Source organism: Bombus pyrosoma, linkage group LG14 (assembly GCF_014825855.1).
Source record: "Bombus pyrosoma isolate SC7728 linkage group LG14, ASM1482585v1, whole genome shotgun sequence".
NCBI classification, from domain to species: domain Eukaryota; kingdom Metazoa; phylum Arthropoda; class Insecta; order Hymenoptera; family Apidae; genus Bombus; species Bombus pyrosoma.
In genome coordinates, this window is record NC_057783.1 from 3,886,230 (window position 1) to 3,912,740 (window position 26,511).

At 41.9% G+C, this 26,511-nt stretch overlaps 1 protein-coding gene across 5 annotated transcripts in view; it reads right to left on the reverse strand.

Annotated features, from left to right (window-relative positions):
* The window catches only part of LOC122575271 (ubiquitin carboxyl-terminal hydrolase 48-like), a 75,849-nt gene that overhangs the window by 34,959 nt on the left and 14,379 nt on the right, over positions 1 to 26,511 (reverse strand). For 4 of the 5 annotated variants that reach the window (XM_043743991.1, XM_043743990.1, XM_043743994.1 and 1 more), the window contains 4 exons: positions 19,549 to 19,656; positions 16,283 to 16,389; positions 2,776 to 2,906; positions 2,204 to 2,323 (listed from right to left, as the gene is read on the reverse strand). In XM_043743991.1, the coding sequence (XP_043599926.1) occupies positions 2,204 to 2,323; positions 2,776 to 2,906; positions 16,283 to 16,389; positions 19,549 to 19,656 (466 nt within the window). Of the gene's footprint in view, positions 1 to 2,203; positions 2,324 to 2,775; positions 2,907 to 6,069; positions 6,415 to 16,282; positions 16,390 to 19,548; positions 19,657 to 26,511 lie in introns of those variants that run through there. The other variant, XM_043743993.1, reaches the window with a different exon arrangement.

Consider the following 26,511-nt stretch of genomic DNA (forward strand, 5'->3'; position numbering starts at 1 on the left):
TACAGTTTGAAGAGACTTTTTCAAGAAACTTTTTCTTCTCTGCTTCAAACAATATCGACTCTTCTATTTCCGCAGTTAAAAGGATAAAAAACGCTAATCCCTACATGTGCGCGAACCTGGTACAATTTCTCAACAAAGTCTTCATTTTCTTTTGCCGGACGATATCGATTTTCCTCGCTTTATAATTACCAAAAATAAAAAAGGCCGATCCTTTCTCAGTTCCAAAAGAAACCACAAAAGATCCGAAGCAAGAATAGTGACACAGAATGTGGATAGAAAGTAATATTTACAGGTGGCAATCGGCGTTACGACGATTACGTAAAACGATCGACGACCGAGGCGCACCGGCTATTGTCCCGATTTGCTTGCTTGCTCGCGACTTGTCCGCATCCGACCATGAAATTCGTGCATTTTTGCCAACCGATAAAAACACCAACAACTGTCGTTTCTGTCAAACGCGGCTCGATCCGCCAACAACCGGCACCCTTTAGTCGGCCTCTGATACTTTCCAACCGGTATCGTCTAATCTTCGACTGTTCGACGATCCATCGATCAGCCTGGATCCTCTGCTAGCTGGAAAATGACCCAGGCACGATCCCCTCGAACAGACACGAGAGATACGCCGGCTTAAATTTAAGAGTTTTACTACTGGCAGGCTGCGGCAATTATTGCGGTAAAACTGAGACGAGCTACGTTTTGTCCTTTTTGCCGACGTGGTTTTTTGCGGGAAACCCGTGGAGAAAAATTCGTTAACCCGTTGGTGAATAGTAGAGAGACTGCTACTCAGGGTAGATTGCTCCTCTTGTTCATCCTTGTGGTCGTAATAAAACATAAGTGTCTGCCAGAAGTTTCCGGCCAAACTGTAATTTTAATACATCTTTTTAGATATTCCTTCTTGCGGATGGTTTTTAACGAGATAATAGAAGTCATGACTTTTATCTCCGAAGATACGAGCTCTGTTTCTTTATCCGGACCATGTGATAAAATTGTATTTTGACTGGCAGAACTTTCGAATGCAACTAACATTTTACAAGTCACGAGCTACAAGTATTAATAAATTCGCTCGCGCAGCAGCGACGAGTAAAGCGATAATAAAACAAATGGGATTTGAAAAATTTCGAGTTATCCATCGAAGAAGAATTACGCGACCGTAAAAGAAAAGTCCGCGACTTTTATATAACGCGCGACTCCTCCATTTACCAATATCATCGGTTTAAAGAATTATTGCACAGAAGTCTTACTTTAATATTCCATTCCCTTGACTTTGAATGTTCCAAGAAATAAATCTAAATTCATGGCGAAAAGTTCCTTCAAATCCTCCGATTGCAATCAGCCTTTCCAAGCTCTCGATGCGAGCTTTTGCATGACTAAATTACGCGAAAACACGTGACAAGAGCAAGGAAGAGCAGAGAAAGAGAGAGCAAAAGATAGAATTGAACAGCCACCGGAATGGAAGGGCCAGAGTGGAGCGAAGTGGAGTGAAGTGGAGTGGAGAAGTCGAGAAGGCCTGTTATTAGCGCGAGGTTTATGCTCTTTCGGGTTTTTGCCGGTGGCCTCGGAGAAGGAGAAGGAGATGGCCACAGCCTCGCAATATAAATACGCTTAATAGTTTAAGCACACTGCCGGAGCTCGGGCATATGCTAACCAGCCATAACTACGGCTTTACTACTTTCGTCCACTGAACGAACCAACGAACAACCTGCTTACAGGGTGTCCGATTTTAGGAGGGTTTCTCTTTCCTCTTCGCTGTTGCCTCGTCGGAAATGGTCAGCCCTCGTAAAACGGCTGCGAGCAATTTTCATTCAATTATCCCGCGATCACTGTCATTCACAGCAACTACGATCGATCGCCGGCAACGCGTTAAAATTCAGCAAATTATGTTTGTTTAGTTGGTGAAATGCCGACGGGAAGAATCTCTATTATCGTGGAATTCGTTTGCTTCTTTCTTCGATCGAATAGACGAGGATTCTTTAAGCATGGAAACATGGTAGTCACGTTTTACGCCGTTTATAAAACAACATTTTTCATATTCAGTGGACCGTGCAACTGATCGTCCATTATCAAATTTGATTTTGATAATTGACACTTACAAGATGGAATTTTTTATTCATATGATTTTTGGTAATAGAAATACACGATGATACAAAGTCAGTTTTATCAGAAACACTTCTCTCGTATAACCATCAAAAGAATACACGCTTACCATTAGTTTTAGCTCCTTCAACGTAATCTCCGACGATACTTTCAACTCGTGCGATCCTTTCAAGTTCCGCCTAGTCCTCGACGGCCTCGTATTCTCCATCTTTGGTCTCTTGGCTGCCACCTGCGATCGAATTAAAAAATCTATTTGAACATCAGGAAATCGTGCGCGTCATTTTGAACATCTATTCTCGGGCTCGTGACGACCCCGTAAGCGTTTCGATGCTCGACACGAGCAACGAGAGACGCAGAAAAATAAAACAGCGCGCGGACGAGCAGAGAGACGAAGCAGCTGGCCATAAGGTCGTGGAAACGTAATGACGATTATTATCGTGAAATGAATGAGATGGAGCCAATCTCCTTATCGACCGACATCAATCTGAAACGATGGACCGGTTCCAAGACACTCTGGTGACTCGGCACGTCGGCCCATTAACAAAAATCCGTTGTCTCTCCGTCTCCAGTCGAATAATTTACTCTTCCAGCGCTCTCTTCCTCTCTCCTTCGTCCGTCCCTTCGTGATCTCCGTCCGAATTCCAGAGGATCGAATCTATGGATTTTTATTTCATCCCTCACCTCGAGATCGTTTTCCGACTTCGTATCCTCGTTGTCCTCCACGCATTTTATATAAATCGTCGCCCTGTCGTACTTGAGACTCTCCAGACGTTCTTGCTCCACTCTCACCAGCATACACGCCGCGCACAAACCTGAAACGCAAAGGGAGGAATATCATTATAGGAATATCGATTTCGTAGGCGTAATTGCAGGAAATTTGTCAGGTGGCTGGGTGTTATGATTTTGAAGTTTCAGACAGGTATCTGGCAAGCTCTGGCGACCTTTGCCTTCGAGTAGGAGCAGTAAATCTTACTTGCTTTCTAACCGGTCTTTCAAAAGGACTTGGTAATTGATACTCTTGTTACAGCGAAATTGGTAGTACAGCGATGTAAGTAGAGTGTCGATGTCTGCGCGTCTATGGAAAATTTAAGACGCTTCATCGACGGAACGCGCCAATCGGCATGTTTCGCGAGACAACCGCGTTAAAGTACATGAGAGACGAATAAGATGCGTAAGACGTAAATGTCTCAAGCAATACGTAATTTGGATAATATCGCAGAATTAATGTGGTATGTCCCTCGATTTGTACGTCTCTATTCGAATTAATTCGGAAGATACAATTTAAATAAACGCGGAGAAATGCCTGGAACGCACTTGTGCAAAGCGTGACGGGTAAAGTGGATTCTTCGTAATACGCAGTCGAGTCGAAACGAGTCTTTATTTAGATTCCACGCTGTAGTTGAAAGAAAGTAATTAAAAAGGAAGGGAAAACTAACAAAAAAATCCTCTTAAACCCACTCGTACTGAGAAAAAAGCGAAGAAAGCAATCTGCGTAGAATCTACCGCAACACCCTTCCGACACCTTCACGGAATCGATCCCCTTAACTCCACCCCTTTCGCCTAAGAGCGTCAAGTACCGGTGAGGCGGTCACACCACGGCCAATTTCAAGATTCCTTTAACACCCTTTCCGAAGCCACCCTTCGTTAACACCAGCGTGGGTCAGATTACATCGACACCCCCTCGAGCGTCGAAGTTACAAAGTCACAGAGGAACCAGATCAGAGGGGTGGTGAAAGAGGGTGGGAGACACGGTGCGGGTATGGGCGTTTCGACGACGCTGCCGTGGCTCTCGGTGGCTCTTATCCTCGTGTATAATAGATTGCTTACGGTCGGCGAGATTAATACAGTAATTAATAATATACGGTGACCAGAGCCGCGTAAGAAGCGGCCATTGTTGCTGGCCGGACAGCGCAAAAACCAGGCCGAACAGCTCCTATCCGGCCCGGCTTTCAGGAGCGTTACGTCATGTTCAGACAGTTTTCCGCTAAAGGGGCTGCAGGGTAAACCCCCACGAGGAACGCTCTGACCTCGAATGAATTCGAATGTCCACCACCCTGCGCCGCCACAGCCCTAATTACCACGAGTACCGTGGCCGTGGTATCGCGCTCGTCCACGTGAACACACTGCAAGAACACCAACCACCCCTCGAACAATGACCCGGCGGTCGACGACCTGTCCCAAACTAGGTGTAGCCTGTCTCCAGATTCTTGGACGATCAAGGAACACGTTCTTTCGGAGGAGAGGCGTTTCTTCAGGGACACGAAGCTTGTAAAAAATATTTGTCGTACATTCTTGTTCGTAAGTACATGTTAGAACAGCCGTTGGTATAGTACGAAACGCGAGAGTCAATGGAAGTTATCGAGCGAACGGCTGATCGATCGTATTCGAAGTTTGTATTCGGGTTACGATCAAATTTTACGTAAATTCTTCTCTTCCAGTCAGTAACTATTTGTAGGAGTTTAGAAATACCGCGATAATTATGCGTCGGATCTGCATACGCGGTTTCCTAGTCCACTGTAAATTCTCGAAATTCATTGGAGAGATCAGAGGCGAGTTAGATAGGAAAGTGCGAAAAGATCCTCGAAGAAGCAAAGGAAACATTCTTTCGAGGAAGGAGAGACGTTTCTCGGCAATTTGAAACGCATGAAAAATGTTGCTCGTCGCACGACTCGCCTATTATATCATGTAAAAAGGAACAGGCTAAACTTTAACTTGATCGAAGAACCGTGAGTAGTTGTGATTTCCTGTCTGACTGTGAGTTTACAAGGGTTTCATTATCGCTCGATGAAGATGAAAATACGTGTAATGAAAGACGAGGAAGGTATTGGACGAAAAAGAGTTTGAAAATAAGAGAAATTTCAGCGTAGTTCAGAAAGATGTAACCGATCGATCTTCGAAAGGGGTGATTTTGCAGAACTAGACGACGGGAGGGTTAAAAGACTTGGAAAAGGGGTGTCCCGGTTAGTCGGTGATTCTCAGTCAGCCCTACGCATCCCTGATTAGCTTAGGTTCGTCGTATTTCCGATTAAACTCGATAGCAAACGATCCTATCGTGCACCCTCATGCACCGTTCCGTAATTGGAGGTCCAAGGGTGGACATTTGAATTCATTCGGAGTAGCTGTTCCATCGACCCTCTCCTCCTTCCTGGAAACGACTACGACTTTCTACAAACCGAAATCCACGATTGCACTGCTTGTTACCGGTGTAATTATGATCCTTTTAGTAGCAACTTGAGCGACGATGAACGATTTACTATCGTCACATTGTGCCTGACGCAAAACATTTTATTATTCAATTCGACAAATGTTGACATACCGTTTGGGAAGTTACTAAGCTGAAGTTGAAGCTGACACTGAACTTTGTTAGAAATATAATCTGTATGTGTCGAATCTTAACTCTATAGTTCGTGTCACGAAAGTATGACACTATATTAGAAGAAGTTAATCCATAATTGGAGTAAAACATTCGACTGGACACGGTATATTTTTAATTATACGTTTTCTATTTTTCCTACCAGCGTGTTTCTTTACCTAATTAGCGAACCGAGCTGTTTGCTAATTAATTACTTAAAACCGAGTCACATCGGTCGACGGTTAACAATTTCCTCTGATAGCCAATGGTCAATCGATAAATTTCGCAAGAAAACGTTGTACTTTGTAATAAAAACGAGATGTATGTAGAAATAAACACGTGTATGTAGAAATAAACGTCTAAAACCTACCATTTTGTGTCAGTAGACAGAAAAATGACCAAAATCGCCTATATTATATCCTAATGTGGTCCGTGATCGTTCGAGGGTTAAGCGGACAGCTTAAAACCGTGAAAGAGAAGAATTCCCAAGTGGGAAAACAAAAGGAAATGCATCAAAGAGAATGGAAATGGTTGGGAAACCAGAAGAGGAATTCGAAGGATCATTGAAGCGTGTCTCCAGCAAACAGCAAGCGAGTTTTATTGGCTAATAATACACAATAGGCTCTACTAGTTGCCAATAGAGCCAAACGCTAGCGTGGCTTTCCTCCTGTATTTCCCTAAAGTGCCATCCGAGGGCAGTCAAACCATAAACGGATAGTTGAGAGGGGACAAAAACTTGGACAGGATCAAGTCTCGAGAAGTTTCATAGGCGGCCACCGATTCCTTCGGATTTTATCGCGTGCATGGAAACGGCCCGGGTCGAAATCCCTCGTGGGACGACGAATCGAACTTTTCTTCGAGTTCCCGATGCGATTGGCCGTGTAATTTTCGACAAGTCGACGAATAGTTTCTTAGCGAAGAATGAGAAAGATATTCTTCTGTCCTTTGTTCTTCCTTTCTGTTATACTCTGTCGATCAAAAATTTCAAATTACTTGAGCGTTCATCATTATGTTTGAGAATTCTAAAGTAAAACACTTTCGAGCACAAAAAGCGAAATATTCGATACTATAATATTCAATATTACCGATATTTGATAACTAATTTGTCTGAGTAATTGGTTGGCAAAAGAGATTTCTTAAGCCTCGCGTGATCGATCGTTGGATCTAACTTCGGAGAAGATTCCGCTAGTAATCAAAGTAACGATCACGTTGTCACCGATCGATTATTATTGTCGAAATCAATTACACCGTGACGCTGCTACGTTCGAAATTAATTAGGAAATTTCGTAGGGATAGAAAGATGAGAGGGAGTGGCAATCCTCCGGAGAACTATGCACCTGGGTCCGAAAGTTGATCCGAGTAACACGTCCGAGATATTGCGTCGGTTACAGAATCTCTTAATTCGCCAAGAGGCAACTTGCAAAAGCTTGAAAAAGGCATCGGTGAAAGGAAAGACCTCAATTTTAGACATGACTTGACTTTCTTCGTCACTTTGCTTAAGAAACTAGCATTGCCAAGGTGGAAAGAAGAATGGAAATTCAGTAACAAATTTCTTTTTTAACTATACCGATCATGCAAAAGATGTTAAGGAAGGGAGGGAAAATAAAATTGGAGCGCGAAGAAGAAAACGACGATCTAAATTCTATTCGTCACGCGACGAGTCGAGAAAAATATAATTTCCTATTTCATGTTCTCTCGTGTGTTTGGCCAAAGATGTTAAAAGGAATCGATTCGAGGCTTTTGACAAACAGTCCTAACTGGTCGTGGCAAATTCGAGTCGACGCATACAAGGTAGAAGCAAAGAAACGCGACGGGGCAGCGCATTAGCAATTTTCATAGAATCCTCGACTAATTAAGGTCGATAAATCAAAAGAACACACGGACAGCCGTGTCGGACGTCCCGCAGGAAGAGCTGCCGTGACACAGAAACGAGGGAGATCGGCTTAATAGTAAGATGGGGAAAGGGAGAACCGAGGAGGGGGGAAAAAGAGAAACACACGGGGTAAAAATCGGCGAAAAGAGAAAAAACAGAATTGGGCGGGACGCTTGCAGGAAACTCATACTGCTCCGTGAAATCGGATGATCGACGAGCTTCCAGCCTCGGTTCCAGAAAATCAAATCCCTTCGAAATGTCTTTCTGGGAAACTTATTCTCCGGGCAATCAGAATTTTGAAGAAAAAGCATTCCGCCAGGAGAGTTTCGACGACAGACCTGTACAATCTAATTTGTCTTAACACATTTCGCGTCGGTCACGTAAAAATACGCCTTTTTTATCTTATCACTTAAAACAGCTGGTCACAGGAAAGTATTTCTTTTCTTTTTTCTTTTATCAATTTTAATTTCAAATTTTTCTACAGAGTAATTTTCAATCGCAATACTTATAGAAAATCTCCTTAAAGGGTAACTTTAAATCGGCAAAATTTCGTATGTAATGGACGTACTTTAACCCAATCAACGCGAAATGTGTTAATACGTCCGTATTTCGAAATGAAAACTTACTTCGCGTTCGTACGGTCCGGATAAATGGTATACTTGTCAGCTATCTTCCAATGATTATGATTGAGAGTTTACGAATAAGAAGATACAGAAACTTAAGGTCGAATGTAAATTACACGTCAAACCAATACAAAACACGATACTTGTAAAACTTTAATAACAATATCAGTAATACTACTGAAATTTAGATACAAGTGACATGGGCATATTGTGCGTGTGTCATTAAATTATAATATCCATCCAAATTGTTTCATATATGGTTAAAAACCAGTAACAGATCGGGATAATTAAGCAGCAGTAAATGGAGAAACAATTTCAACTAACGTCAAGAAAACATCTTATCTATCTATCCCAATGAAAGGTTTTAAGATTAGACCAAAAATTTCCAATATCACCGATACCTAGCAATACTTGTAAATCTTCCACCAATATCAGAGTAACACGATTCGACTGGCACGCGAAATTTCGTAGGTCTTCGATCAAAATCGAAGGCACGTTAAGACACCGAGGACAGGCGGCGCGACATTATATTAAAAGACTGGCACGACTTTCATTCATAACATCGAATTCGTCCAGTGAATGAAAGATTGATGTCACCCAACCCCTCGACGAGTCACCCTCATCCACCCTCGAATATGCTTCGAGTTCTTCCGCGCTCGGATCACCGGCAGGAAGTAAATAATGATTTTTCCACGTTCCATAAACTACACGATTTAATCTGTCAATGCTCCTTCGCCTTCTTAAACCTGTAGCCGAGGGCGGCTCCGAAATCGCGTTCTATTTATTCCGTTATCCCTTTCACTGTGGATTAAAATGGTAATAATTATGTTGCAAAATATGAAAGATTGTTTTATAGGAATTTCGAATAATTATTTGCCTATTGATTGACACGCACCAAATATGATAAATCGTAAAATAGGAAATACGATTCATGCGTCGTAACAAAGAACGTAAATTTAAAAAATGTATATTTTCCGTGGTGATCGAGTGAATTTGATGAAAGCATTCTTGTATCGCATTAAAAGCCCCTTACGATAAACTTATACGAGATATACTGCCAGTCATAAGTACGAGGACTAAACCTATTTACGTTACAATTATTCCAAAACTCCAAGAAATTTTATTTTATTTACATTTATTACAGAATCTCACGTTATAAGCAGCAAATGTTATACGAATCAACTGGCGCATTCATAACAAGATAATAAGAAAATTAAAGCAGCGGAGAGCACAGAATTTATGTTGACATCGCCAAACGTCTAAATATTTATGGCCGCTAGGGTACAAATTTGATCCGCGATCTTGCACAGAAATGTACGAAAATCGTACGCGACTGAAGGATTAAATCTGAAACAGCATCTTAATTTTTGCACTTGCGTAAGCGTTTCGCGTAAAGGACACAGAAGAAAATTGAATTCTCGTTGGTATAATCAAACAAGAAGGAGAGATCGGTGACTGCAGTGTGTTGGGGGTGAGAGGAAAGCGGAAAGGATGGATTTTAGAGAATCCAAGAAGCGTGGTTTCGCGTTTTGGGTGGCTCTAACGATGCTCGGCTGCCGAAGAAGGAGAAGATCGTCGCCGTAACGATTTCGCTAACGAACGTCTTCGAGCGCCACAACAAAGTCGAGATATAATCCTCTTACACGCCAGAAAGCTGGAAGCTGGCTGCTCGTGTAATCGGGGCTTAAAAGTGGAGCATTACACGCGGTTCCCGGTCCCGCAACCGGGACTACGTGTTTCGAGAAAATCGAAAGGATCTCTGATCCCGCTAATGGATCCCCGATCGACGGGTTAATTAAACGACAAACGTGGTTTTCGCCCGATTTAAGCAGGCGTTCTCCAAGAACGCTGTATTTTAACCCCTTCGGCTTTTCCACTCGTAATACGAGCTGTACTTGTACTATCTTTTCGGTATCATAAATATCAATCTTACATGCGTACACAATTCATACGATTATCAGACACGAACATTATGTTGAAAAGATATTCTCTTTCTTTTCTTCGTAATGATTAATTCGCCTACTATATCATATATAGCGAGAAAATATAAAATACGAAAATAGTGTGATTACAGTGACTCTGACGAGCAATGGCGATCTTTATTCGCCTAATGAGAAACATATGGAACATTTCGAGCTACGAGAAAATTCACAGAAAACGTTCAACGTACGAAAATCTATTCAATTCGCATACGCAAAAATGTATGAAATATCCGAAGTATAGTACACCTACTTCTTACAATATTTAGTACGTGGAACTATAAACTTCGTTTAAATTCCATTTGCTTAATTACGTTCGTAAAAACATAAAATTTCACAAGTATCTACAATCTCGTTACGAATAAAGAAAACAGCTGTGTGATGCGTTTAATGTTCCGAATAAAATCGGTAGGAAACTCATGGCATTAAATTAACCTAGATCCAAAATTTTCTCGTGTAGCACGCAATTTTTAGGAAAGAAAGACATACAAAGACAAAAGAGGAGGACAGATTCGGGCGAAGCGATCTGACCGATTAGACTTGTGGATTAACAAAGGCTTCTCGCTGTCAGTGCCGCAGGACACCCCCGTGTCGTTGTCAGTAGCGAAGGGAGGAAGGTTCTAAGTGAGCTTTATCCTCGTTTTATCTTGTTTTCTAACCACCCCTCGAGTCCCATCGCGAGAGGATCGTAGCTAGAGGACGAGCATCGGTCATCTAGGCGCTCCATTTAATCCTGCTGGAAAAGAACCCCCGTGGCGTGGAGACAAGTAGGGATATCCTGCAGGATACGAGAAGGAACAAGACGAAAGGGAGAGAGAAAGAGAGAGAGAGAGAGGGTAAGGCTAGAAACCGGCAGGATGTCGCTAATTCGACCCTTCGAAACTTGACCTGCTCGACTTTCCTAGTCCACTTCCACTTTAATTTACGACATTATTTTCCGCGCCGCGGACTGATGAATCCTTTTAATTGTCCGTGGCTAATGTCGCCATTTATGCGGCCTCCGCCATATAGTACACGGAAGAATCTATTTCCATGTTTCTCTCTTATAAGAAATATCGTTACGAGGCTTTGATGTTCTAATCTTATTGCCGTGAGATCTAAAATAGCTACATCTTTTCAAAGAAAAAATAAATAGCAAATGGAGACAAACAGACAGAAGAGGATATTTCTTTTTAAATTCTATGGTACTTCTACCGTATCAACTTCCTCAAACGATAAATGGATCTTCTACTCTCAACTTATCGAGTATCATAATTTTCTTCCATATTACGATATGATGGTATCGCCTGTCATACGTCTGCAGATTTGTTTCTTCATATAATAATGATATTCGTGTCTCATTAAAGATGAAATTTTAAATGTCTCACATAATACAGTATAGACACGAAGGTTTTCTATAAGTGTTTGAACAGTTTCATGAACCACCGTAGATAAAAGGAACAGACTAAAACAAACAACTGAACTTCCGTGGAACCTGTGCAAAAATTAAAAAGTAAGAAGAACAAAGCGAGCTTCCCTTCAAAAGAGGATCCACGTTTCAACATTATCGAACGAGAACACTCCTCTATATCTTCGTTCCGCAAAAACCCTCCGCCCCGGTATCATAAGAATGGCCAAAACCTAACCCAAAATTCATTTTCCAAAGCAGCCACCAACACAAGAGAACAAGTCGTAAAGTCGTGTTCATCGCTCGTTGAATGCATATATTAAGACGTGTCCGGCGCACTTGTCGCAGTGGGGAGAAAGCTAACAAATGTCCCTCCTGAAGCGTTTGACCCCTGGTAAGTTCAGCCACCCACGCGTTAGACTAAATCTCGAGTCAGGAAGCCAGAGAGAGAGAGAGAGAGAGAGAGAACAACCGCTCTCTGAAGCTCAAGCATTTATGGAAGGACGGTTGGTGCAGCGTAGTCCGACCGCATAGTCCGAACCAGGAGGAAACTAATCAGCAAATTCGTGTTCTAAATCTAAATCGCCGACCGAATATTAATTCGAGACCTCTCTGTCTTTGTCTATGTGTTCGGCTATGGTGGTGCAACAGAGCCAAGAGAAGTCCCCCATTCCGTAGCGAAACCGGGCCTTCGTCGTCCACCTTCGTCTCCTAGGTTTTGCGCGATACAGCAGCAGCCGTTGGTGTAGCTACGAGAGAGCGCACACAAGGCTGATTTGTGACACCGGCTGGCGCCTAAGCGATATTTACGACTGTCGTTCAAGGAATCGAAACACCGTGGCTACGCGACGTTCTCCACGGGGCCGCTTTTAATTGCATTGAAAAGTCCCTCAGTTCCCGGAAATCGATTTCGAGAGCCATGCTTCGCAGTCGGGGTAAAAAAGCTGCGGCTATGGCCAAGAACCCTTTGGAAACGTTAACCCCTTAAACGGGGGAAGTGGATAGAGATGATAGAAACGGGCGCATCTAATTGCCATCGTTGAAATAAACGCGGTTCGATTCGACGGTTTGCTTAAAAACGTTTATGGCTACATTCTCTCATATCTACGATCACATGTCGTGTGTTGTAAGTTGTGAAAGAAAGTTGCAAGATCTGAACGCAATTATTTTTTACGATGACTCGATTGAATTAGAAGCTGGTCTTCGGCTGTTCGTTGGTTGCTTTTGGAACGCCAACGTGAATGAATTATATTTTCTATTTTTCAACTGCAAAGCTGCATTAATGTACATCGTAAGATAAAAAGTAAAAAAAAGCGGTGACGTTGCAAGCACTATTTTTTAAGTCTGCCTTAAAATTTACCACTAATTACGCCAACTTGAGATAATAATGAACGATTGTATACATAAGTCACCTGTTTCTTAACAATTGAACATTAATCGTCTACTTGCGATTAATAATTAATCGAACTCCTCTCCCGTTGCAAGCTAATTCCATTAACAACAACGAGATTATCCTTCCGTGGAAACCTGGCCGTCGAAAAGAGGATTCTCACCCCCGTACGAGGACAGAGGGCAAGCAAGACCAGGAGCCCAGAACAAACAGACAATTTAGCTCGTTTTAAGGGCACGCGTCCTAACGGGCAAAAGCGAAGCGGAGAACCGAGCACTTGGTACTGGTTGGCAAAAAATCGGGGGTTGCTTTCGGTGACTGATACGGCCCTGACTAACGAGCCTCCGCCGGACCATCGTTCCACTCTTAAAGCCTCGAAGGGTGGTCCTTTCTCCCTCTCGCGTCCACGGTCCTTTCCACGTTTCTTTCCTCGTCGTTCACGAAGACACATTAGGCACCGTCCAACCTCGTATCAATCACTCGACAACCCTGGTAGCCGAGGATCCTTCGTCGGTCTTCGGTTGACAGAACCGGAGGTGACGCGATTGAATACCACCCTCCGGGCATCTACGGCCCACCGACGTGATGACGACGCTCCTGGAAAACCTGGGGAAGGAAATGTTCCTCGTTCGACTGCACCCGTTTAATGGACGACAGCCGAAAGACGATCGACCGCTAACGAGCTACGGTGGAATAGCTCGCGTTTTCCTATCATCGGTTGTGCTTTCTATAAGACCCTATAAGACGAGTTGTGTGACATGTGGCAGTGACAATTTCGAGCGATTTGGTACTTTTTGTGTTCTTCTGAGGTACTATCTGCGATGATAATTTCGCGATATAGCAGCCTTATTCGCGTTGTGCTCGAGATTTCTTTATATTTCTAATAGAACACTATGCGGACAAGCGTAGGATGTAGTACGCACTAAGCAACAGTACAGTGTCGTACGGATGGATTTTTGGAAATATAAACGTAGCGTTAACGCGTACCTGTTTCTCTAGAAATACGATATAATTGCCGACATCGTGTCGTCAAATATGTACAACCAATTCCCGTGATAGAATCGCAATAAAACCATGCATAAAGATTCCGAGGCCGACGATCTGAATTTCCTAAACGAAAAAGCTGAAAACAGAATCTCGATGGAGGAAGACGTAGAACGAGAAGATCAATCGGGGATGTAGATCAAGCGGCACGAGTCCGCGAGTCAGCGAGTGTAGAGAAGATCACGGTTTTAACCCTAAACGACATCTCCATCTGGGCGATCCGCGATCCGGCTACTGGATATCCCAGGACGAGACGCCGGGCCATTGAGGCGCGGTCTTTGCAATTCAAATGAACCGCTGGACGATCCCCGACGAGGCAGAGCCTTGACAAATGTCGACGGGAAAAAATGCTCGACGATCCACGACCGAGAGACGGACAAGACAATGGGATGTTTAGAGCCCTCCGGGTCTCTTGAACGCGAGAGACACGCCGGTACCAAACAGCGCAAGCAACGACGTGAACATCGGTCCGTAAGATCCCCCTGGTGCTACCTTCGGGACCCAATTTGCCTGCCAGTTAGACGACAAGGATCAGTCGTTCGACAAAGTGGGCTTGCGCGTGGCCGATTCACCAAGAGGATGCGCAAACCTGATCCGACTTCCTGAGATTCGCGTGTCAATTTGCAGAGAGAGAATGCACGTAAGTCGAGGTGAGTTTGAAAGGATTGAAAGTGGATTAGTTTACAGCGTGTAATTTATGTGTGAGAAGAATCGATCTCCTTGGATATGTAAAAATATCATCGAGAGTGTTATATGTACATATACTGTTCCAATCTCGGATTAATAATAGCGGTGTGGTCTGTGTAAAAGTTAGGAAGATTGTAATTGCATGTACGCGTTTCATTATAAAAGCGTGCTGGACTTTTCAAGTACGAAGAGTTGAAAATAATATTAGACAATTATAAATGATTATGATAAAAGCAGGGCGAATTTATGTTGCAACCCAATATCTCGAAATTTCGAATTGCGCTACTTCTGCATCACTCTGTATATGTAAAAAGAAAAGAGAGGAGAGAAGATCGTAGAACCGTGAAATTTGTTCGCAATGAAAAGAATTGTTGCCGGGGTATCGAATCATGAGGATCAAGGGCGAGAAACTTTTAGAAGCCCATTTGGACCGGCACCACCTACTCATCTCCCCGACGGCACCGGTTTTTCTGTCGGTTAATTTTCAGGATACTTCTTAATTATAATGAGACACTTTGGGGTCTGCCAGAGAAGCCAACCGAGAATGGCAGCGGAACAAACGTAGGAGGGGTATTTATGTAAATCGGTGGCTAATGTCTTCTGGCATTATTCCTCGGGTTAGGTTACAAGAGGGGAGCAAAGTGAACCGAAGGAAACGTACAGTTTCACACACATGTACGCATACATTCTCACGTTAAAAATATACATACGGAAAATTATCTTTTAAAAATAATAATTCAAATCGCAAGACTTTATACTATCAATTAGGTACAAGTCTTAGTTGAAAAATCTCTTGAAACGCATTTCAGCTTTAACAGAACTTTAATATTCAATATAAACGGTGAATTTTAGATTATGTCCATTTTCAGAGAAATCTAATTCAATGCATTAACTATCTATCATTCTTATTAGTGTTATCTAACGTAGCGAGAAAAATATATAAAGATCGTAAAAAGGAAATTGGTCAAATTGTAACAAAAAACGAACGATAGTCAAAGAGTGAATACCTGGTCAATCACAGGAACATTCCTCTCCCTATTAGTCAGCTGTTTACACGACACAAGAAAAAGAAACTCCAATTTCCCTGTAGTAAACTGCCTACAATTTCCTCGTCTCGATTAAGTCACAAATAAATTCTAACCGGATCAGGAGATCCGGTTACGTGTAAACGTGAAATTCGTGGCAAGAGAAATGCCTCCGACTTCCACGACGCGATTAAGCCACAAATAAATCCTAGACGTATTGAGAGATCCAGCTAAAGTCGGAAAAAGGAAAAATCAGCAGTTGTACACGCCTGTGCGTGAGATCGTGTACCGATAATTAGATTGGCCATGTTCGCATTGTAGAGAGAAAGAGAAAGAGAGAAAGAGAGAGAGAAAAGAAAAAAGAGACACGTGGGGGAGCACTGGTAACGATCCGCCTAGGGACGATCGTTTACATAATGACCCCCCTGGAATCGTACGAAAATTAATTGCCGATAAGATCGAACGGTCCCAGGATGGAATAAAAGAGAAAGCCGTTAATTGCACGATCAGTCTTCGGATCTCCGTACTGTACCAGGAAATTGATAGGCCTCTGTCGTCCAACATGTGCAACCATCGTACTCATTGCACATACATACATTATAATCGTTTCAGTCCGCGTCCAATTATAACCCATGACTGATACATATGGAGGTTGTTCTATCAGAAAAATATTCAAAGACGTTAAAAAGCGTGGAACTGTAGATTATGCATATACTAGTAGCCATTAAGATATATATTGATTAAAGGCGCAACATGTAAAATTTTCCAATTAGCACGAAAATGAAAATTCTTAGCGTTTTCCTGGGGTACATTTTAAATGGTACTTACTGGGTTGCGTATGGAAATCAGAGTTGATCTTCTTAATGATGATCGGATAATCGACGTCGTAAAACTGCATCAATTTCGCCCATTCGTCGGCTGTTATAATGGTATACCTGTAACCAATTTTTCAACATGTTATCACATACGTTTAATCCAGCGAATTAGAAATCGCGAAGATAAACAAAGTGGAAAACTAAGGTGAAGCGGATCAAAAGTATTCTTCCGACGTATTTTATCTTGTTATAATTGTCTGTGATATTAATTGCTGCGACAAACACGTTTACATTCATTTACAATGCACTTTTTACCAATAGTAATACACTTTTTATTTTATTTAATAGAAGGTAGTAAGATATGATAATAAATGAAAAACTGTTTAATTAATATGTCTAAGAGCTGTCTGTTATCAATTATTCATATTATTTTGTTTCGTTCTTCACATCTAAGAGATATCCAATCAATTATTTACTCAATAATCACTCGGCTACAGAGACAGGTAAATAAAATCAAACGGTGTACGATAGCACTGGCAGGGGCGTACTCGCAAGGTGGAACTCGCGATTTTCCGACAACGGTGTAGAATCCGTGATGGTTTTTGCCCCGTCTCCCTTAATTATACCGCAAATTAGAAATTTCTTGCCGCGCACCGGCTCCAGCTTTTTGCCTCGCAATTGTTCACCCGATCCTGGCGTGGTTCCTGAAGCTCGTGCACCACGCCGCGCCGGCATCTCGCGTCGCTATGATCGATAAAGCCTTGAAAAATCACGCGAAATACGCGTACTGATTATCCCCAAACTTCTCCTTTAATCGTCAGAGAACTGCAGAATATTTGGCATGCGTGTGAACGAATGGAAAATCTCTTGTAAAGGAAGAATATCAGAGTACGATCCATTGTCAGTGATTTCAACGATTTAGTTCGCAAAGAAACGATTGCCTCTACGAAATTTTGTAAGAAAAAATAGTGGAAAATGTTCGAAATTTGAATGATCTATAAAATATCAATAAACATTAACGTTTCTATGAATTCCGAAGAATTGTAGAAATACAATTATTTAGAGTAAATATGATAGGAAGATGTACCGTTTGTAATTAGAAGTGTCGTTTGTAATTAACAGAAATATACGACTAATAAGAAAGTGTGGGGAAGCGAAGGATGGTCGAAACGAAAAATTGAAACTTACTGACTTTGAATTATCACATTTGAAATTAAAAGCCAAGACATTAAATGGAAAATAGATAAAAAGAAAAAATAGATGAATATTTATGTTATGCGTAAAGGACAGTCAACAAATTAATAAATTAACAGCTACATACTGCGACTAATTAAAATGATAAATACCGATAACTGTATCGCACAAAGTATAGTTGTACAAAGTTTAACACAAAGAATAAATCTTTTCCTTCGAATAATATGTAATTCCTTGGTAAAATAATTGTTTCATTATTTCATTCCTTTTCTAACTTCTAACGAAATATAGAAATATCCGAGAACTCCATCGAAACAGCCTTGCATCTTCGAAAGAGAAAGTCGTGTTTTTTCACCAAGAGAATGATCACGTTGAAAAATGATAATCTTCCTCCATTAAGCGATTTAATTAAAATTATCAGATGCAATATATATATATATATATATATAAATATATACACGTTCCTTGACGACGTAGAAATTTATGGAGGCACGTTCCGAAGCGATCGAACGAGCCAGCAACCAGCTGATACGAGACGATGATGACTCGACCGATAATTAGTTGCGCGACATTAATTTCGATTCAACGCAATATGCCGCGTGCTCTCATTTGAATTTTCACGAGGCAAAAACCGCGCGGACGAGCTTGTCGACTCTCCTCGTGTATTTGCCTAACGCCGGAATAATGGTGGATGCATCGAGGAGAGCCGGAGAAAAAGGGAGGAAATCGGAGAAATCCTCGTCGGATGAATAGAAAAAAAGCAAGCCCAGTCTCGAACGAGGCACGACACCGTTCGCGTTATTGAATATAATTTGTCGTTTAACACAGTCCATGTTATTTCGATCGAATGGTCGTTAACTCGCATCGTTTCTACGTGTTTGCGATAATAGAAACTTGAATCGAAAAATGTTATCAGAGTTGACATTGAAAAAAAGTATCCGAAAGCAGAGAATGTTGTAAAAAAATACGCAACGTATAAGAATCTTCTAACAGCATGATTATAGAAATTCTATAGAACTAGATATTAACTTGCATTTATCCAAAAAGTAATAAAAGAGTTTACAGAAGAAGGGAATACGCGAAGAAGTTGAACATCGGTCGATAATAATCTAGTCCTAGATCACTTCTAGGATGACTATAAAACGAGTATCAGCTTTTTGTTACAAAGTCAAACTACGAAAGAATTTATCAATCTCGATGAATAGCAAAATTTACCTACTTTTCCTGGTGTTCGATAATTTTTCGACTATTATTATGACTAATTTCACAGAATCCCCAAAATAATTCTTCCATCTAAATAATGTACAAACTTCGCCGATTTTTAAACATTATCTATCTATGTCTTTGACACATTTCTATAATTTTCATTTCGTGGAATCTACACGGTCACGTCGTAAAAGCTGTTTACCCTCGTTTTAAAAAATTCGTCTCATTTTACTATCATCCCCTATCGTGTTGGAGATGAACTAGGATTCCGTGGACAGCCATTCGAGAGTAATTGAATCGCTATAATCGGTAAGAAAGCACGAAGAAAAGGTACAAGGAGGCGAAAGGTCGAAGATTGACGGCTAAAATGATTTTTTAACGGTCTGGATACAGCAGAGGGTGAACAGACGGACGACTTAAGCCGTCGGCTATCTTAGGCAGATAGTGGACAATGGTTTAGCATAATGGTCAGAGGGTGGATTGCCACGTTGGCCCTGGGGGCGTGTTTGTGACATTTTCGTGTATCCATCACGTAGCGTGTACTCGGAGGACGGGCAAAGAAGAAAGTGGTGCCAAGAGATCACGCACTTTTGCTTTATAATACAGTGGTTATGGATTGTACTTCGAGAAAAGCAAGGATATCCTGACTTCTCCGTGGTTAACGTTCCAGCGTTTCTTGAAGAGCAACGAAATATTATTCTTAGGTAGTTGAAGCGTTCTACGATTTATCTGTGACATTATTTGAATCTTCTTTTTACATATTTCTAAAATAATAGATTAAGATAATATAATATATGGATAATACAAAGGGGAAATAAAGAATAAATTGAAGTCTAAAGAATAAAACTGAAATAATAAATGGAGAGAAAAATTACTTACAGTTCATTGTTGATGGAAGGTGAGTAGAGAAATCCTTTGTGCGGTTCGCAGAGAAGAAAACCGTTTCTGATACCAACCGGCGGTGTTTTCGAAAACACTTCGGCGTATCTAAAACAAAAGTGAGAACTCGCATTAAAAATCATTGAGAAATAACTTTATCTATTCAATCATAAAGTATTCAAATTACCAGACCGCTGGTATTTATGCATTTATAAAAATTGTATGTATAGGATTGTATTAAGACGTACATAAAATATGCATAGTACACAATTGTCTAAAATATTGGAATTAAAATATCCTTGAACTTCCTTTCATCCTTAAAAACATTGGCAAATATCTCTATTGCTATTTGGTAAATCCACCCCCGAGCTCCTGGCATTTGCAAGCGACAAGCAGTACCGGTACGCATGATAAATCCCCAGGCATTAAAAATATATTTCCAGGATTATTTTTTACGAACACTGTCAGCCAGTTAATCGTTTCGAATAATGCAACCTCGTCCGTGACACGTCTTTCGGGTCGTGGACCAGAAAGACGACGAGGAGGAACGCTTCCTTCGGGACATTCCAGGGGTGGAGATGTGTCGGGGGATTGGGGTTGTGCATCATTTTTCACATACCACGAGGGGGCGGACGGTTTTTGCCGTCTCCCTACCCGTCCGCCATCCAGATAATGCTCTTAAAGACAGATATCTCCCGCGAAACGAGCCAGGTACGCGATCGTACAGAGACGAGGTAAATTTGAACGGAAAATCTGCCTGGATTTTCCAAATGGAACGTTCCACCATCAACGGAAAAGGCGACAATTGTAATTCGCGGAAACGCGAAACGTAATTTTTCATTGCTACTTTTTCATAAGGATTATTAATACTATATTTCATTGTTCCTAAAACCAACGTATTCGTTTAGTTGATTTAACAGTCATTGGCAAATTACGTTTATCGTTGACATTACGTCGATATAGACGTAGTTTAGAAGAGGAAAAAATGGTACTATTCTACTCCTTCCGTCCAATCATCAAAAAGAGATAGGTTTACAAGGCGCACTACGATATTTACCGTATAGCTTAACACGTATCGCAAACTCAAGATACATAAATACACCTCCGCTCAAAAGTCTTAGAACAGCCTGTGCACGAGCCTCGAAATTGGCCAAAGATTGACACAGAAAGTGTACGCTGCCAATATATGGAATTCTACGATTTTATTAAAGCATGCACGCAATTTAAAATCCCGATCTACGTCGAGCATTAAAACTGTACTCTCAAGGGTGAAATTGATCGTATTTCGCTTCTGAGAAGCTCGATTAATTCGAACATTCGCCGCGTAACCTGTCGCCAGTCTGCGCCCCGATGCAACGAAAAGAAGAAAAATTTTTCAATAAATTTTCCGATAAAACAAGGAATCTCGGTATCGCTCGGAATCACCCATGTCGATTATTGAAAAAATCTATCTATGTACGAGTGAGGGATGGTGGGACGGGGAGAAAAAGAAGTAGAAAAGCAGAAAAGCTCGCGGAAACCGCGAGGACACCGAGGAAGTGCAAATATCCGTTGTGGAGGATTTAAAAAATGTCTCCCTGCCGGATACCCCGAAGCGGGTTTTCCAGAAGCGAATATGCGTATTAATTATGAGCCTTGTTCAAACAGTCGAACAGAGGGACGCAGGGAGTGAGGTGAAAATTGGCCGCCCTTATTACAGTCGAGCCAGGGAGCAACTTCTCTTTTCTCTCTTTCCGTCGTTCGTGCTTTCCGTGTCCCTGTTTCTCCGATCTGCACCTTCGTCCTCTTCCTCTCTCGTCACAGACACGATTCTCCTCTCCTCTCCTTTTTTTTATTTCTCATTCGAGGCTTTGTTTAACTTCTGTCGCGGAATTTTTCCGGTCCACGGCGATTATTACTCCCAGGAGATGGAAGAGGAAAACAGGAACCGAGAACTCCCGGTGCAAGAGAGGGTGGTAGTTATGTATCCCACTACAAGAGGGTGGGATACGTTCCGAGGAAATCGTTTGGAAATGCCTCGATAATTCGGTCGGGAGTCAAACACCAATACGCTCATACCGTCTGCCGATACTGTTACATTTTTTAAACAAGAATTTAGGTTCGGAGACCAAAAATTTTGGCAGACCAAATCCAAGTATGAATTTCAGTTCAGTCGGTTGAACTTTTTAATTTCTTAACTCGACATTCTTCTCGCAGTCTTAACATTCATTTGAATGATGTATAAAGACATTTATCCGCTTAAAATATCCTGTGAACTGCAAAGATGGCACACTCTGAACCATTAGCCTTCTAATATTTTTCTCTGCGATTCCATTTCGAAGAACTAAAAAAATTTACATAACAGATACATATCAGATAATTGCATAAAGAAAATAAATAATTCTACCTCGATAATGATGAAAATTAATTTGACTAATTTGCATCAAAGTACAGTTTGCAATCGACGAAATCGATCTGTTCAAAATCTAAGCCTTCCTACGTCTAAGCTTCTTATTTTTAGCTTCAAGTTCGACGAACTACGGAGCCCAAGTTTTTGTTTTTAAACATGGAAAAATAAGGTAACATCGTCAAAGGAAAAGCGATTTAGCATGCCACAACCGGAAGGTTTAATACGGCTGGGAGCATGAAATTGAAATCGTTCTATGTCGTTGCGCAGAGTGCAAAGAACATCATCCTCCAAGGTGCTGTTTTCTCTGGTGGAAGAGACGAACAGCTTCGAGGGAGAGATATCTCTGTTGATTAAGGTCTTCCGTGGATCGTTGTTGTCTCCAGACTCATTCGTGCATAGAGCAGGATATTACGCACCGGTACCGAATAATGATATCTCGACCGCAGTGATCATATAAACCGCAATGATTACAAGGATATCGGAGACCTATCGACGTCTCGTCTGGTATGCGAATTATCGTGCATTCGTGTCGCAATTCCGAATGAACAGCTTAATTGGAGTCCATCGTGCGAAAGAATCTCTTTAATACCGCAACTACCACAATAGTTAAAAGGGACAATTTGTAATTTTTCATACAAGTTTTATAAATTTACAATGATGTTGTTTTGCAATTCGAGGTATACGAATATGTTTTCGAAGAAATAATTTCCTCGAGAAACTCGGCATCCGATTGTACTGTACAAAAATACGAAATGTAAGTGCCATAGACTCTTTTTCATCGGATACTGGTTTACTTTCAACGTCAAGAAGATTAAACTCGATTCCGTTCCATAAAATATAAAATAAAATATTACAAATAAAGTGAGTAGGAAATCGAAGGAAATTAATTCATTCCACGCTGCAGACATGGAGCTCGTTGCGCCAGACAGATTTCCCTGAATAACGTTTTCTGTCCATAACGATCTTTATTCAAGAACGAATGGAAAAATAAAGAAAGATAAATGTAGTAAGAAACCAAGTTTTTTTCCCCGATTCGCGCGTATTTCTTGATACAGCAATCTTTTCATTAGCAACGTCAAAAGTGACACGCTTCGAAGAAGAATCGCCCTCGAAGGGGACTACAATACCGTTCCTACCCTGACATCCCTTTGAATGTGGGCGATGGTTCGATATTAGCTGGAGCAAACCGCTTTCGACGAGGACGACACGATTATTCGAGCGAAACAGGGGCGAATCCTCTCCGTTTCACTCACCAACACCCTGATAACCTACCAAATGTCCTCCTCCCTAACTTTTCTTCCCCTGTTTTCCTCCTTTTTCCTCTACCTTCGTCTGTCCGATTCTACGCGTGACCAAAGTTTCTCCCTCAATCTTCTATCCGCTATTTTTCCCTTCCATTGCATATTGGTATGCATCTCCGTATTGGTAAAATTTGAAGAGAAATCTAACAAAAATAACGAAAGATGCAGTCTACTTCGATCGAAGTTTGATTCACAAGCAAAGAAGTAGCCTTCGATTCCAAAAGAATCCATAATTTTTCTTCCTCGGCTTTCTTCCTTTTTCTTCCACTTTCGTTCTAGCTACAAACGAAATTCCTCCGATCCACCAAGCAGAGTTCGTTCTTCTCTGCTATTTTTCTCTTTCATTTCATACCGATAATCTCCGTAAGATTAGAATAAATATTCGACGGAAACCGTTGAAAACGATACACGTTGTTCAAGCAACATGTTGCTTCTCCAATTCCAGATGAAACAAAAAGGTACCAAAGCAAATCAGCCTACTTTAATCGAATCTTGATCCCCGGGCAAAGAAGTTGCTTCTAATTCCAACGGAATCCTCTTCTTTCTACAGAAACGTCCAACTTTCTCAGCTCACCACGTGGCTGTTTCTCGATCCTCTTTTTCATCGTTTCGTTTCGTTACTTTCGAATCGGTCTCCGTTCATCTCGTTCGAGCGACAAGGTCCTTCTTCATTTTATCTGCTCCCCATTCGTCCTCTGTTCCCTGTCCATTGATTGGGCGCCGCGTATACACCGATTTCTTGCCGGCTCTTCTCTTTCAGCAGAAATAAATCTTGTGTTTTCGCGTATAAGCGGCCTTTTAATATCACCGGGCTTGATTTACCGCCGCGAGGCCATGCATCCTACGTGTAAGAGAGGCCAAGCCAACATCTCCCACCCCCTCGGCTCCCCCCTTGACATTTGTCTTCCGGCCCGGGAAGAAGGGAACACGACTGTCCCCAGGTTTTCCCTGATTTACCGCTCCTCCCGATGGTATTTGACTAAACGATCCCGGATCTTCTCGATGCTCGTTGCACAAGCGGCAGCGATCGACCCGCTTGCGGCCAGAAAATTGCACGAGGGCACTTCCGGTTCTCATACAACCTCCAATCATCCATCTTCGTATTTCTTTCGGGACAGATACGAATTGTCGGATGAAAGTTTAACTCCTTGCTACGATAGCAGCAAACATTTAATTCAACGGTGTCTGCAAGGATTTGCAACCATTTTATAGGCTCCACGGAACCAAAGAATACCAAATAGAATGGAATTCGATGATACGAGTATTAGAATTAACCAATTAACCGCGTTCGACGTGGCGTAAGTGATTTTTCTAAACTAAATTGCACAGTTAACAGGTTAATCGTGTTACTTATGAGATTTTTATTACGACATAAAATATATGAATTAAATATGAAATGTATGAAACATAAAAGTTTAAGGAAGTTCCTAATGATTTTTCAAGTTCATCTGTAAGCGTTCTAATGCTTATAAACGAAAGTGTACGTGCCGGTATAGTGGCTTACCTAGCGATATCAAGCCAGGCTCACAAACGAACGAGTTAAAGAGCAAATACGGATCGAAAACGTAAAAAGAAGAGAGCCGGCTGTACTCGAATCAAAGTTGAGATCTAATGGTAATATACGTGGCTTGAAAAGAGCGCCAAAGATAGCTAAAGAGCTAAAATTCTTACAATATCTTACATTACGACCGCTATGACCACTGTACACTTCGAGACTCCGTTACTTCCGCGTCACTCATCACTCTCCATTCTTAACCATTCTTACGCCACCTATTCTAACCTCCGAATCGCGTGTGCGCGTTTCGAGAACGCTGCTTCTTACTTAAACATCTTCAAGCCAAGGCAGACCTAAGATCTGGTCAAAGAAAGCCAAGTCCCCTTCCAGAACCGCGTCCGCTAGACCAGGCGAAAAACTGGCCGTCCTCTCGATCTGGACTCTCCTAACCGTCCACAAACAAACTTGCCCGCGAACGCGCAAAATCCCTCCCCACGATTTCATGGAGCGAATTCGAAAAAGAGAAAAAAGGAAGAAAAAAGAAAGAAAAAGGAAAAAGGGAGAAAAATGAAACTATATAAAAGAGAGAGAGAGAGAGAGAGAGAAAAAAATGTAAAGATAGCCACCGACCAAAACCACCGCGGCGCTCGCTGTACGGTAATAACACGATAATCATTTATAACGTAACAATCGAGCCACCGTGGCGCGGGGCAACAGGAAAGATCGTTGTACGTGGCGCAAGATGCATCCTCCGGTTATGCAGCTCCGGAGGCCGGGTGCATCGAAGCGTTGCGATCATTACGAGAAGAGGGAGGGGGGAGGTGGAGAAGAGAAGAAGAGGGCAGATTGTACGTGTCCGTGGTAAAAGGTCCACCGGTGTCCAGTGGCCAGTGTGGAAAAAGGAACGCCAAAGAGTCTGGTTCGCGGCGTGGACGGGACAGAGACGATGGAAGAGGAACGACGAAGACGGAGAAAAACAATGTTGCGCGCTCGGTACCGCGGGACATTCAGAAAATAAGAAGAGAGAACTGGGAAGAGGGAGGGGAGCAGCGGCCCCCAGGATGATGAGAAACGAGAGAAGACCGTCGCCGGGTCCCCTCGATGGACGACCAGTTGCATCAACGAGAGCGAATTTAAAAGCGATCACAGGAGTCCTCGGTTCCTTCGTAAATGGAGGTGTAAGGATAAACTGTAAATCATCCGGCTCGTTATCCCGAACCCCGACACGATCATACTCTCTTCGCTACCACTATTTTCTTGTACTACTTTTAACGTGCCGGTTCAACAATACGGGGGCCACCGTCTTTCGCGCTGGTCAATGCGTTACCGCGATGGAGGCCGCGATGATTCTTCACGATCTATCTTTTGTTCAGCGGAAATAGATCGGAAACGGTGGAAAATCAGTTGCGATCGTGACATGTGGGAATATCGAGCTTTGTTATTACAAATCATGAGAATATCCAGGTTTCTTCGGACAGAGGGTAGATTGCTAAACCTGTAATATTGTACATAGATGTTGTATTCCCAATTACGTTTGTTTTGGCCATTTCTAAGGGTCTTTAGTTCTTCATGTTCTTTAGTCATTTTCTGATACGGAAACCCTAAGACTAATTCGATAGAAGATTTGAACTTGTTTGAAACGTACGTCACGATTACGAGGTATCTTCGAAGATTCCAACTTTTATCCAAACTCCATTTATTGCAATGAAATTTTAATTCGTATCTAATAGAACGATTTGCTGATTGAATCCATTTGTCATATATACGTTGTACATATA